This window comes from Schistocerca cancellata, chromosome 2 (genome assembly GCF_023864275.1).
Source record: "Schistocerca cancellata isolate TAMUIC-IGC-003103 chromosome 2, iqSchCanc2.1, whole genome shotgun sequence".
Classification (NCBI taxonomy): Eukaryota; Metazoa; Arthropoda; class Insecta; order Orthoptera; family Acrididae; genus Schistocerca; species Schistocerca cancellata.
The window spans coordinates 906,689,989-906,702,657 of record NC_064627.1 but is presented as its reverse complement, the minus strand read 5'-3'; the positions used below and the strand labels follow the sequence as shown (position 1 = coordinate 906,702,657).

General features: G+C 41.6%; 1 protein-coding gene across 1 annotated transcript in view; it reads left to right on the top strand.

Annotated features, from left to right (window-relative positions):
• The window catches only part of LOC126159814 (monocarboxylate transporter 2-like), a 181,882-nt gene that overhangs the window by 60,875 nt on the left and 108,338 nt on the right, over positions 1-12,669 (top strand). Inside the window, exon 3 of the mRNA XM_049916625.1 lies at positions 7,751-7,919. Coding sequence (XP_049772582.1) covers positions 7,751-7,919 — 169 coding nt within the window. The remainder of the gene's footprint in view (positions 1-7,750; positions 7,920-12,669) is intronic.

Genomic DNA, 12,669 nt, shown 5'->3' with positions numbered 1-12,669 from the left:
GCGCCATTAAACTTTTCCCTTCTTGTAAGAGTTGGGCCCTATGAACTGCCTGATACGACAAAGGCTAGCAAAAACACTCACATACATTTGAAACCATCCCCACTTTGTATGTATCCATTCACTGGCTGACCCTGAAAACAAGCGCTAGTAATAAACATACCAGGATAGCTGGTATGTTTATCACACTTGAACTTGAGTCCAAGCTTAGGTGCCCATTTACATAAGTCACTCGCTACATACTGCAGCACTCTGCAGGATATCTCACCGAAAAGACCATAACACACTTAGAATCCATGACTTCGAATTTTTCATACAACGCGAGAGTCAAATCATCTCGCAGAGAGAGGGTTTTCGAGAGACCGGGACTAGTAATGTATTCTGAAACAAAGATTAGTATAAGTCGGCGGCCTTTACTTTCTGCGGCAGCGACAGTTTATTTTCTGGCACCCACCATAGGAGGCACAATTGGGGGGGGGGGGGGGGTTACTAAAGCGATTTAACAAAGCCGACTATCTGGCGACGATTGAAACAACACGCTACTATAGTCTATTTAAAAAATTTCGAAATTCCAAAAAATGATTTCGATTTTATTTCTCTGCAAAAATTTGTTATTTTAAAGTGAATTCCAGTTCTTTAAACGGGTTAGATCATTTGAAAAAGAAACTTTACACTTTTGAAGCAAATAATTACAAGGACGCCAGACAATAGTTATTACTTAAATCTCTGTTGATCCATTGTGGACGCAGGACAGCGGCGGGTCAGATATTTACCAAAGAAAATCGCCAAAATCGTTCGTTTTGAGATGACATTTTACTTTATTTTGACAACCAGTTTCGACATTTCAATATGTCATCTTCATTCCCCAGCTCTGTACATGAAGTGCATATGGGGCTTGAAGACGGATTACTGAAATGCCGAAACTGGTTCTCAAAATAAAATAAAATACTCGTATATCTCAAAACGTACTGTTCTTTGGCGATTTTCCTTGGTAAAAGGTTACTTAAACTTTCTTAGGCTTTCAAATTTCAAAAAGCAAGGATAATTAATAATAAATCACGACATTACCGATCTCATATACATGTTACTCATCAACGTTGACCACGATGACGCACGCAAAACACCACCATGACATAGCACCCTCGTGAATAAACATTGTAAACAACAGAACAATTGTACCAACCAGACGAATGACAGCCACCTTCTGCCTATTACGTTTACCAATCTGGCCCGTTAGTATACTCAGCCACAACGTAAGAGCACTACTTGTTCTGGATAACACATCTTACAAAATTCCCACTAGCCTTGGCATTAGTTACAATTTACTTTATGTAAGTAGTAACCTGCATAGCCTAAGATGGATGAAACCGCGCTAGTCCCATTCGCCACTTTGGTCTTACAGGTAGTTAATCTTGGATTAGAATTACCGAGCTCACTCCAAGTAATGGAGTGTCACCTCGCCACTTGTAGCGTACGCTAAAGAACAGCAGCTGGCGCTTTGTCACTTGTAACCAAGTCAACAACCTTAACTTGCAGCTGCTTACGTTATCGCCAGCCCTGAAAATATAAACCAACGTCGGACACACCTACAAGGCAGTCTCTCCATAATAACAGCCAGCACAACGTCCTGCTTAGAGATATCTTATCAATCACGGGTCAGCAATCCTAACGACGATCATAGGACATGGGCGCAACAGATCAAAATATTCAACGTTCAAAAAGCAGAGTACTACAAGCGAGTCGTACCGACAGCCCGCTATGGCGACCGCAAGTAAAGCTACTGACACAGTATAGCAGCAACTGCTTCGTAATCAAGTTACCAAAACAACTGCGAAACACGAGAAAATTGCTTACCCCCATCGTTCAAAACAAGAATATGCAAGCTTGTAGAGGAAAGGAACCGACACATACAGGAAACAATTAACAGTTAAACGAGCAACTGCCCTATGCAGAAACCTCCCCTGGTGCCTGACCATGAGCAAGTATGACCCACACACCCACAATTTATTTATTTACACGTAAAATTGAGGAACATATCTCCAAGGTCATGGAAATTACAACATAAAAGTAATAACAGATAAAAATAAATGTTTATGAGTCCGCAAAAAGTCAGTCCATAAGTTTAAGTAAACGCAATGAACAATACGATAAGAATCAGTTTAAATTTTCAAGGAACTCTGTGACAGAATAGAAGGAATGACCCATGAGGAAACTCTTCAGTTTCGATTTGAAAGCGCATGGACTACTGCTAAGATTTTTGAATTCGAGTGGTAGCTTATTGAAAATGGATGCAGCAGTATACCGCACACCTTTTTGCACGAGAGTTAAGGAAGTCTGATCCAAATGTAGATTTGATTTCTGCAGAGTATTAACCGAGTGGAAGCTGCTTATTCTTGGGAATAAGCTAATATTGTTAACAAGAAATGACAGTAAGGAATATACCCTATATATATATATATATATATTGAGAGGCCAATGTCAACATACCCAGACTTGTGAACAGGGGTCGACAAGAGTTCCGTGAACTTACACCACTTATTGCCCGAACCGCCCGTTTCTAAGCCAAAAATATCGTTTTAGAATGGGAAGAGTTACCCCAGAATATAGTACTATACGACATAAGCGAATAAAAATAAGCAAAGTAGACTAATTTTCGTGTCGAACTATCACTCACTTCTGATACCGTTCGAATAGTGAAAATGACAGTATTAAGTCTTTGAACAAGTTCCTGGGCTTTCCACGACAGTTTACTATCTATCTGAACACCTAGAAATTGGAACTGTTCAGTTTCATTAATCATATACCCGTTCTGTGAAATTAAAACGTCATGTTTTGTTGAATTTTGTGTTAGAAACTGTAAAAACTGAGTCTTACTGTGATTTAGCGTTAGTTTATTTTCTACAACCCATGAACTTGGGTCATGTACTGCGCTATTTGAAACCGAGCCAGTGTTGCACACAACATCCTTTGCTGCCAAGCTAGTGTCATCAGCAAACAGAAACATTTTTGAGTTACCCATAATACTAGAGGGCATATCATGTATATAAATAAGGAACAGGTGTGGCCCAAACATTGATCCCTGGGGCACCCCCCACTTGACAGTACCCCACTCAGACCCCACATTTGCCGTTATCAATATTGTGAATAATGACCTTTTGCTGCCTGTTGCTAAAGTAAGAGGTGAACCAATTGTGAGCTGCTCCCCATATTCGCTAATGGTCCAACTTCTAGGGCAATATTTTGTGAACAACACAGTCAAATCAAAAAATATGCCAAGCGTTCGAAACCTTTTGTTTAGCCCATCCAGTACCTCACAGAGAAAAGAGAATATAGCATTTTCAGTTGTTAAACGACTTCTGAAGCCGAACTGTACATTTGATAGCAAATCATGTGATATAAAATGATCAATTATCCTTAAAATACACAGCCTTTTCAATAAATTTTGCAAACACTGATGGCATATATATATAGGTCTAAAATTATCTGCATTATCCCTTTCTCCCTTTTTATAAAGCGGCTTCACTACTGAGTACTTTAATCGCTCAGGAAACTGACCATTCCTAAAGGAAAAATTACAAATATGGCCAAATACAGGGCTAACATGTGCAGCACAGTAGTTTAATATTCTTCTAGGCACTCCATCATAACCATGAGAGTCCTTAGTCCTCAGTGATTTAATTATTGACTCAATCTCCCTCTTGCCTGTATCACAGAGGAGTATTTCAGGCATCAATCTCGGGAAGGCATTTGCCAAGAAAGTTATATGATTTTCTGTAGGAACAAAATTTTTATTTAATTCACTAGCAATTCTCAGAAAATAATAGTTAAACACTGTACATATATCTGATTTATCAATAAAAGAAAAATTTTTGCTTCAAACTGACGTTATATCGTCGACCTTGTGCTTCTGGCCAAACACTTCCTTCACAACTGACCATATGGTATTAATTTTATCCTGTGGATTAGCTATTCTATTTGCATACCACATACTCTTTGCCTTCCTAATAACATTTTGAAGCACCTTACAACACTCTTTGTAATGGGCTACTGTAGCTTGATTGTGACTACTTCTAACATTTTGATACAATTCCCGCTTTGTTCTACAAGATATCTGTATCCCACTAGTCAGCCACCCGGGCGGCCTATTACTTCTAGTACTCCGTTTAGAACGTTCTAATGGAAAGCAAATTTCAAAGAGCATGAGAAACGTGTTAAGGAAAGCATTGTATTTATCATCTATGTTACCAGCACTATAAACATCCTGCCACTCTTGTTCCTTGACAAGGTTTAAAAAACTGTCTATAGCTCTTGGATAAATTTTCCTACATAGTTTGTAATTAAATATGACACTGGTTTGAGTACAAAAGCCTTTTAGTATTAAAATTTTGCACCATGGTCTGAAAGGTCATTCACGCTTTTACAAACAGAATGTCCATCTTGTAATGAAGAATGAATAAAAATTTTGTTTATGGCTGTGCTACTGTTCCCCTGTACCCTAGTTGGAAAAAACGCAATCTGCATCAGATCATATGAACTTAGAAGATCTACCAGCATCCTTTCTCTTGCACCATCATATACAAAATTAATATTGAAGTCACCACATATAACTTATTTCTGGTACTTCCTACAACGTAAATCAAGAGCCCTCTCTAACTTGAGCAGAAATGCTCTGAATTCGGAGTTAGGGGACCTATAAACAACAACAGTTAGAAGTTTAGTTACACTAAATTCAAATGCCCCTGCACAACATTCAAATATCTGTTCAGTGCAGTGTCGTGAGAAGTCTATGGACTCAAATAGAGAACTGTTGTTCATGTACATAGCCACTCCCCCACCCTGCAAGGTGCTCCTTGAGTAACATCCAGCTAATCTGTATCCTGGTTCGAGTCCTCCCTCGGGCATGGGTGTGTGTGTTTGTCCTTAGGATAATTTAGGTTAAGTAGTGTGTAAGCTTAGGGACTGATGATCTTAGCAGTTAAGTCCCATAAGATTTCACACACATTTGAACATTTTTTTTTGTATCATGGTAAAGTAAGACTCTGAATTGTCAAATTATTTAAGTGATACTCTGATATATCTATAATTTCAAAGTCAACATCTATAAGCAGTTCACTAACTTTATCTCTAATACCTCTTATATTTTGATGAAATATGCTAATTTCTTCTCTACTTGGAAACATTACATCCTCTGAAGGTGAGCCCTTAGTTAGAGGGACTTGCTTTAAGCAGGTATACCTACCAGCTGACTTCAGTCTAAAAAAAATGTGCGGCTCTAACACCAACTACTACAGGAACTTTTCCATGAGTGATCCCATCACCACCACCAACACCATCCACTACACTGTCACCTATAAGCTTAGACAGCCTTCCCTTCCCATATGAACTGAGATGCATGCCATACATAGTGAAACCCTATCTATTGATAGACCCAACCGGCACTACTGGGATGTGACCCATGCCCTCTGCCATCAGTGCCCTCCCCAGCCCCGTGTTAAGGCGCCTAAAAGCCGCATTAAGGTAAGGCCGATCATGACGCTGAAACAGTTGCACGAAATGCACATTAGTGCCTCCATTTTGAGTAGCTATCTTTACCAGGTCACCATCTACATCACATTCCCCGTCCCTATCAAGACTGTACCCTGCTCCACTCACTATCATTACCTGTCCTCTTTCATGAAATTCCTACATAACTCCCCTATGCTGTCAGTCACTTGAGCCAACACTGCACTAGGCTTCACAATACTGGTGACCTGGTACTCACTCCTCAACACTTCCTGCAACTGCTGGCCCACACCTCTACCATGAGAACTGCCTAGCAGCAGAACCTTCTTCTTTCTGTTAATTCAACGATGTAATAAGGTCAGTAGCAACGTACGCTGGCAACAGCCAAGGTGAAGGATAAGCAACTGAAAACCACACTCACCATTCCACTCGCTGCTCGTTCAGTTCATCAAACAAGCCACTGCAACGCTCAACTGTCGATGCTGTTCAACAACAGCAGGAATACAACCACCTATGCAACGATCGAACTGAAAGGACTTACTGGTTCAACGAAGTCGACTCTGGCAGTCACAACCGCACAGCCGGCCGCAGTGGCCGTGCGGTTCTAGGCGCTACAGTCTGGAGCCGAGCGACAGCTTCGGTCGCAGGTTCGAATCCTGCCTTGGGCATGGATGTGTGTGATGTCCTTAGGTTAGTTAGGTTTAATTAGTTCTAAGTTCTAGGCGACTGATGACCTCAGAAGTTAAGTCGCATAGTGCTCAGAACCATTTGAACCATTTTGAACCACAACCGCACACTGTCCACTGTCCTGTGGAAGTTTCACTCCCTCGGGAAGAAAGGAACGAAAGGATGAACGCAGGTCTTGCAAGACAAGTCTGTGTTTTTCACGTCAATTAACTTTGTCTAGTTTTTTTCCAGTGAACAGATTCAATCGCTGCAATGTGACATTGAATAGTTACAAAAGTACACATTTAAGAATCTTAAGCAGCTGTAACATCCTTCACTGACTTACAAACTGTAATGTAGGTCTGGTTGATTCATGTTATTGCGCGGAACTTCTGTGTCGTAGAGTGATGAGAAAGCGTGGTCTCTGAGCTGTGCCTTACGTCTTCATGAGCGCTAACGTAAACGTCTGCGGCTCTATTGTGACTAAACTGTGCTGCTGATGTCCCTTTTCCCGGAGCTACCGCGTTACGACCGTGCAAGCTCATCCATGATTTGATCAGATTATACGTCGTCCCTGAATTGGATCTACATAAAAGCTGGAACCCTCCTTAAATCTTGGGCAGAACGTTGGTTTCCTCAATGAAATTCATTCGACCGCTACACAGTAGCCTGGAATCTCTATATTTAAAAGGAAACGTCCTGACTGACTGACTCGTCATCGACCAGCCCAAACTGCTAAGGAGAGAACTCGAAATATGGCGAGGGTTTTCATGTCGTGCTGTAGCCATCGTTTAAGGGGATTCCTTGAAAGTCCTTTCCCAAGGGGATGAAGTAAGGGATGCAAGTATTTTTTTAAAAATATCTCATTACTGAAGGTAATTTTGAAACTAGACTACGAAAACTGCTGATTGGTTTCTCTGTCAGATACCATAAAAATATACCTATTTTTGCATTTGATAAATTCAATCCCTATGGGGGTGAAATAGTGGGCAAAAGTTTTTTCTTATTTTAATTAAATCATTTTTAAATAACTACTAAAATATTCTTTAAGTTAGATCCATGAAAACTGTTATTTGACTGCTCAGTTACAAATCATAAAATAGATGTTTCAGTGTTTGCAGAAATTCACCTTCTGAGGAAGTGAAATACAGGATGAAAGTTTTATGTAAATATTTTTATGCTAAATCTGTGAAAACTGGTATTTGACTTCTCCGTTAGTAATAAGGAATAATGTGTGGGGGGATGGAAGTTTGTACAGAAATATCACCATAAGAATTCAAAAGGCAGGATTAGCGAACTGCAGCTACCAGAACAGCTCTTTGGTCAGGAGTACATTCAAAAGAGACCATGCTTCTGTGGCCTTAATTAGCATGAAAAGTCTAGGAGGTGTTGTAATTTGTGAACAAAATCAAAGAAAGCTATTGAACGGTCACCACGAGTAGTTTCAATAGCCCTAGTATATGTTTACAAAATTATATTTTATGTAGTTGCTTCGCAGACTCGGGCGCTAAGCTGGTATTACAATAAACGTGACTCATTCAGCTATGAATGTATGCACTGAACAGTGTGTGTGGTGGTGTTGCAGCGTGGCTGGGCGCGCTCAGCGCTGCCATGTCGCTGCTGGCAGCGCCCCTGGCGGTGGCGCTGTGCAGGCGCAAGTGGACGCGCCTCTCCGCCGTGCTGGCCGGGCTCGTCATGGCGCTCGGATGCCTCTTCGCTTCCTTCGCCATGCAACTGCACCAGCTCCTGGTCAGGTAGGTTGCCTCCATCACCTGTAAGTTATCCTCCTCAGAATGCATGATCTACAAATAGAGGTCGCATTGAGGTTATGTTTCGAGGTAATTAATTTGCATGTCTGTTGTTAACATCCTATAATGGTGCTATCGTGGTGGATGCGTTAGCATAGAAGGCACCTTTACATCAGGATGGTAGCCTCGTGAAATACTGCAGAAGTGTTAGATATTTTAATGGATACATGTACGCAAAGTTTTAGTGTGCTCACTCATGCATGCAAACGTAACGTAACGATTCTGTTCAGCGAACATAACATGAGAATTAATGCTTGTCGGTGTGTGAAGTGACTAGTAACTTATCACCGTCCTCCTTCCTAGACACTGCTGCAGACGATCAAAATGTAGTTACATCAATGTGCCAAAACCGTATAAGCACCTACTAAATTGCCGGCCGGGGTGGCCAGGGGGTTCTACGCGCTATAGTCTGGAACGGCGCGGCCGCTACGGTCGCAGGTTCGAATCCTGCCTCGGGCATGGATGTGTGTGATCCCCATAGGTTAGTTAGGTTTAAGTAGTTCTAAGTTCTAGGGGACTGATGACCTCAGAAGTTAAGTCCCATAGTGCTCAGAGCCATTTGAACCACCTACTTAATAGTACGTTGTTCCGTCTTCGGAACATAATACAGCAGCGAATCTGCGTGTCATAGCTTCGTCAATCTTTGGTACGTCTCCGGAGATACGTGGCACCAGCTGTGTTCGACAGGTCAGGCAACTGCTATAAATTATGGGCATGGAGCTGGTGGCCGATATCGTCCTAGATGCGCTCCATGAGGTCCAAATGAGGCTAATTTGATAGCCAAGACATCGACGAGAATGCCCAATCGTATTTCTGAAAGGGCTCTAGCACGATTCTGGCCCAGTGACACTGACAGTTATCCTGCTGGGACATCCCATCAGCAGAAGGGAAGACATCAAGCGTTAATGGATGCAGGTGGTTCGCAATAATGTTCACGTAGCCTACAGCCTTCGGTTACTTCTATGCGTCCCACTGAAGCCCAGATGAATGTTTCCCATAGTATAGTACTGCCCCATGTTTTTAACACTAGGTCGCCTGTACCATGGCGTACCCAGACATGATCATCGAAATGGTGACTCAAGAAACGTTATTAATGCAAACATGAGTTGTCTGCATGGGAGCCATTGCACAACAGTCTGCTCTGCATAGTGTGCTCCCAAATACTTGTACCTGCACCAGCGTAGTACACTTATACCGATGCCTCTTCTTTAGTCTTTTTCTTCTTATTGTTTATCCCGGCTTCTTGAGATCTCTTGTGAAGAGACACGATACATCAAGTTCCGTAGTGGTGTAGGACAATCAATGAAGTTACAGAACAGTTAATAATTTAACTTGTGAAACTGCCGGTTTATTGGCATTTATGGAAAGAAAAACACTCTAATACTCTCACGCGGTCAGCAAACTTCGTGTTACATTTTGTGTGTTTAATGGGCCTTCCTACGTCGCAAATCGTTCTAATGAAACTGCTTTACAGTGTTTCTAGGCAACGTAATCAACATAGTGATACGAGTCTCAAATAAAACTGGACCTCGATATACTGAATAAACTTTCGGTTAATTTTTTTTGTCAAAATCAGCTCTTGTCTCAAAATTAATTTCTAACTTCTTGCATTAAGTCCAAACGCATTTGCAACTATTGTACACAATTTACTGGACAGCTCGATGACGCACTGGCGTGTAACTTATTTCAAAGTGATAACTCGTCTCAGAGTAAAAGCAGCACATAAATTCACACTTTTTTTATGAATACAAAACTCAAAACACCTTTGCATTAAACAAATAAATTATGGAGTGTAATTAGTAACTAAACATTTCCGTTTCTGAACAAACTTCAAGAACTTGTATTTCATAATCATTAAAATTTTATTGCCTGTGAGAAGTTATTAGTTTGCTAAAACGGATTCATATTACAGTCAACTCGTGTCTGGACGATGACGTCACGAATCGACACTTGCTTGGAATGAACGAAATACATGTACTGAAAAATTCTGTCCCTTGAGTAATTTACTGATTTTTATACCAAATTTGGTGACCCTTGCATCGCTACACACTGTCACCAGATCTTCCACAAATCACCGTTCATCCTGGTTTACAGAGCGACATCCACGTTCTTTGATGAGGTGTACATGCCCAACACCTTGTCGCCGACTCGTGGTTTCTCCGGTCAACCACTTTTCCATAGAACTTCACGATAGTAGCACGCCAACGGCCTAGCGCTTCGCAGTTTGCGACATGGAGGTTCCCAGGGGCAGGGCCGTAACAATTTTCCCTTTCTTAACGTCGCTTATGTGGGTGAATATCTCCATTTGGGGCCTTATCGTCTCTGGAATGCATCGTAATTCCTCTCTGCTTCGCTTATATGCTTTCCTTACTGCATGACTTGCTCGTAATGCTATGAGGCGGCATTCGCTCTTGCGGTGGGCTGTGGGCGGAATGATTTGGCTCAACTGCATCTACATCTACCTCTACATCTGCATCACACCTCGCACTAACTGATCACTCCTATTCTGTTTCGGTTGCGAATGACGCGTGGAAAGAATGATTGTCTGAAAGCTTATGCACTAGTTGTAATTTCTCGAAATCTCTCTTCGTGTTCACTATTCGACATTATGTTGGCAAAGTAGTATATTGTCCGTCTCTTCTTGAAAACTGCTCTCTCGAAACGCCAATAGTAAACGTCTCCCTGATGCACAACGCCTCTCTTGTAACGTCTGCCTTTGGAGTTTGTTGATCATCTCGGCAACGCTCTAATGCCGAGTAAGAGATCCCAGGTCGGAACTCGGCACTCTTCGTTGGATCTCCTCTACCTCTTTTATCAGTCCTACCTGACAAGGATCCCATATTGTTGAACAATACTCAAGAATCGGTTCAACAAGCGCCTTACATGCCGCTTCCTCCGTGGATGAGTTAATTTTCTTACGTGTCTTCCAAATGGTTCAAATGGCTCTGAGCAGTATGGGACTCAACTGCTGTGGTCATAAGTCCCCTAGAACTTAGAACTACTTAAACCTAACTAACCTAAGGACAGCACACAACACCCAGCCATCACGAGGCAGAGAAAATCCCTGACCCCGCCGGGAATCTAACCCGGGAACCCGGGCGTGGGAAGCGAGAACGCTACCGCACGACCACGAGATGCGGGCACGTGTCTTCCTTTGAATCTGTCTGGAATCTGCTTTTTCTATTATTTGTTTTGTGTGGTCATTCCACTTACGGTTCCTCTGAATAGATACTCTCAGTTATTTCACAGTAGATTCTGTTTCCTTCAGTTTATCATCAGTAGTGTAGCGGCTTTCTTTTCCTACGTACTCGCAATATATTGCATTTATTTACGCGCAGGGTCAACTGCCAGGACATACACCATTCATCAATCATCTGCAGGTCATACTGCAAATAGATACTGTCTTCTGCCGGTGCTACTTTGTTAGAGACGTGCGCCATCTGCCAATAGTCTTAAACAGGTTTAGGCGCTCTCTACTAGGTCATTTATATACACTGTAAACAATAATGGTCGTATCCGGTCCTATCACACTTCCCTGGCGTACTCCGGAAATTACCTTTGTATTTGTCTATTTTGTTCCGTTAAGAGCTACGCGATCAGTTCCATCTGAAAGGAAGTCATGAATACAGCCAGGTACTAGATAAGGTAGCAACTTTTTCACTAAACGGCTGTGCGGGACGGTGTCAAATGTCTTCCTGAAATCGAGGAACACGGTATCAACTTGAGCGCCGTTGCCTACATCGCTATGAATCGCAGAGAGGAATAGAGCGAGCTGGGTTTCGCAAGATCACTGTTCGGAATCCATGCTGATTTTTGTAGCGATTATTTTCGTTCTCCAAATAAGTATGTGTGTAAGTATGTGTGTGTGTGTGTGTGTGTGTGTGTGTGTGTGTGTTAGTTTCTTTGCATGTGTGTGTGTGTGTGTGTGTGTGTGTGTGTGTGTGTGTGTATGTGGGTGGGTGGGTGGGTGTGTACACACATAATAAAAGGGACTATAAATTATTCACTGCCATTTGTAAAGCACACAGATAAGTTTAAATTATTAATCACTACTGTTCAAAACGTTTCATGGTAATAACAATACGAGAAGAGTTTAAAGAACACATTTGCTATTTTGACGTACCTGACACAGTGTGTTATCAGTTTTTCCTCGGAGGTTCCTGGCGTAGTTTTAAGATTTTCGTATGCTGTACGTATCATAAAAGCAGGATCTGTCTAATCCCACTGATGTTTAACTAGGCAGACTATTGAAATGTCCGCAGAGAAACAAGTTCTTACAGTTCCTGCCAATCGAGGGGACCTTTCATTAAGTATCAGTCTCAATCTATTCCATGTTTCATAGAATTTTTGGATAAGACTTCTGAGCACAAAATTTTGCCCTCAATTTATTACTGCATGCACCTTCTCTAATACTGTATTTTGCAGATTTTGATGTCAAGCGATATCGAGACATGGAGGTAGGAGGACTGCGTATTAGCAAAGACTCATTTCTCTCTACTTGCCTGCATCTGCTTTTATTGTTGTGAAGTGTAAAGGCAGCCTTTCAATGTGCTTCACACGATAGCAGTCGTTGTATGTGGATACCTTGGCAATGCAGTGCTTTCAGATAGACGATCTGAATATTTAACACAATGAAACCGTATTTCGACAGAAAAATACGATTATTTATTCCTTTTTTGACTACACAAAACGAAAT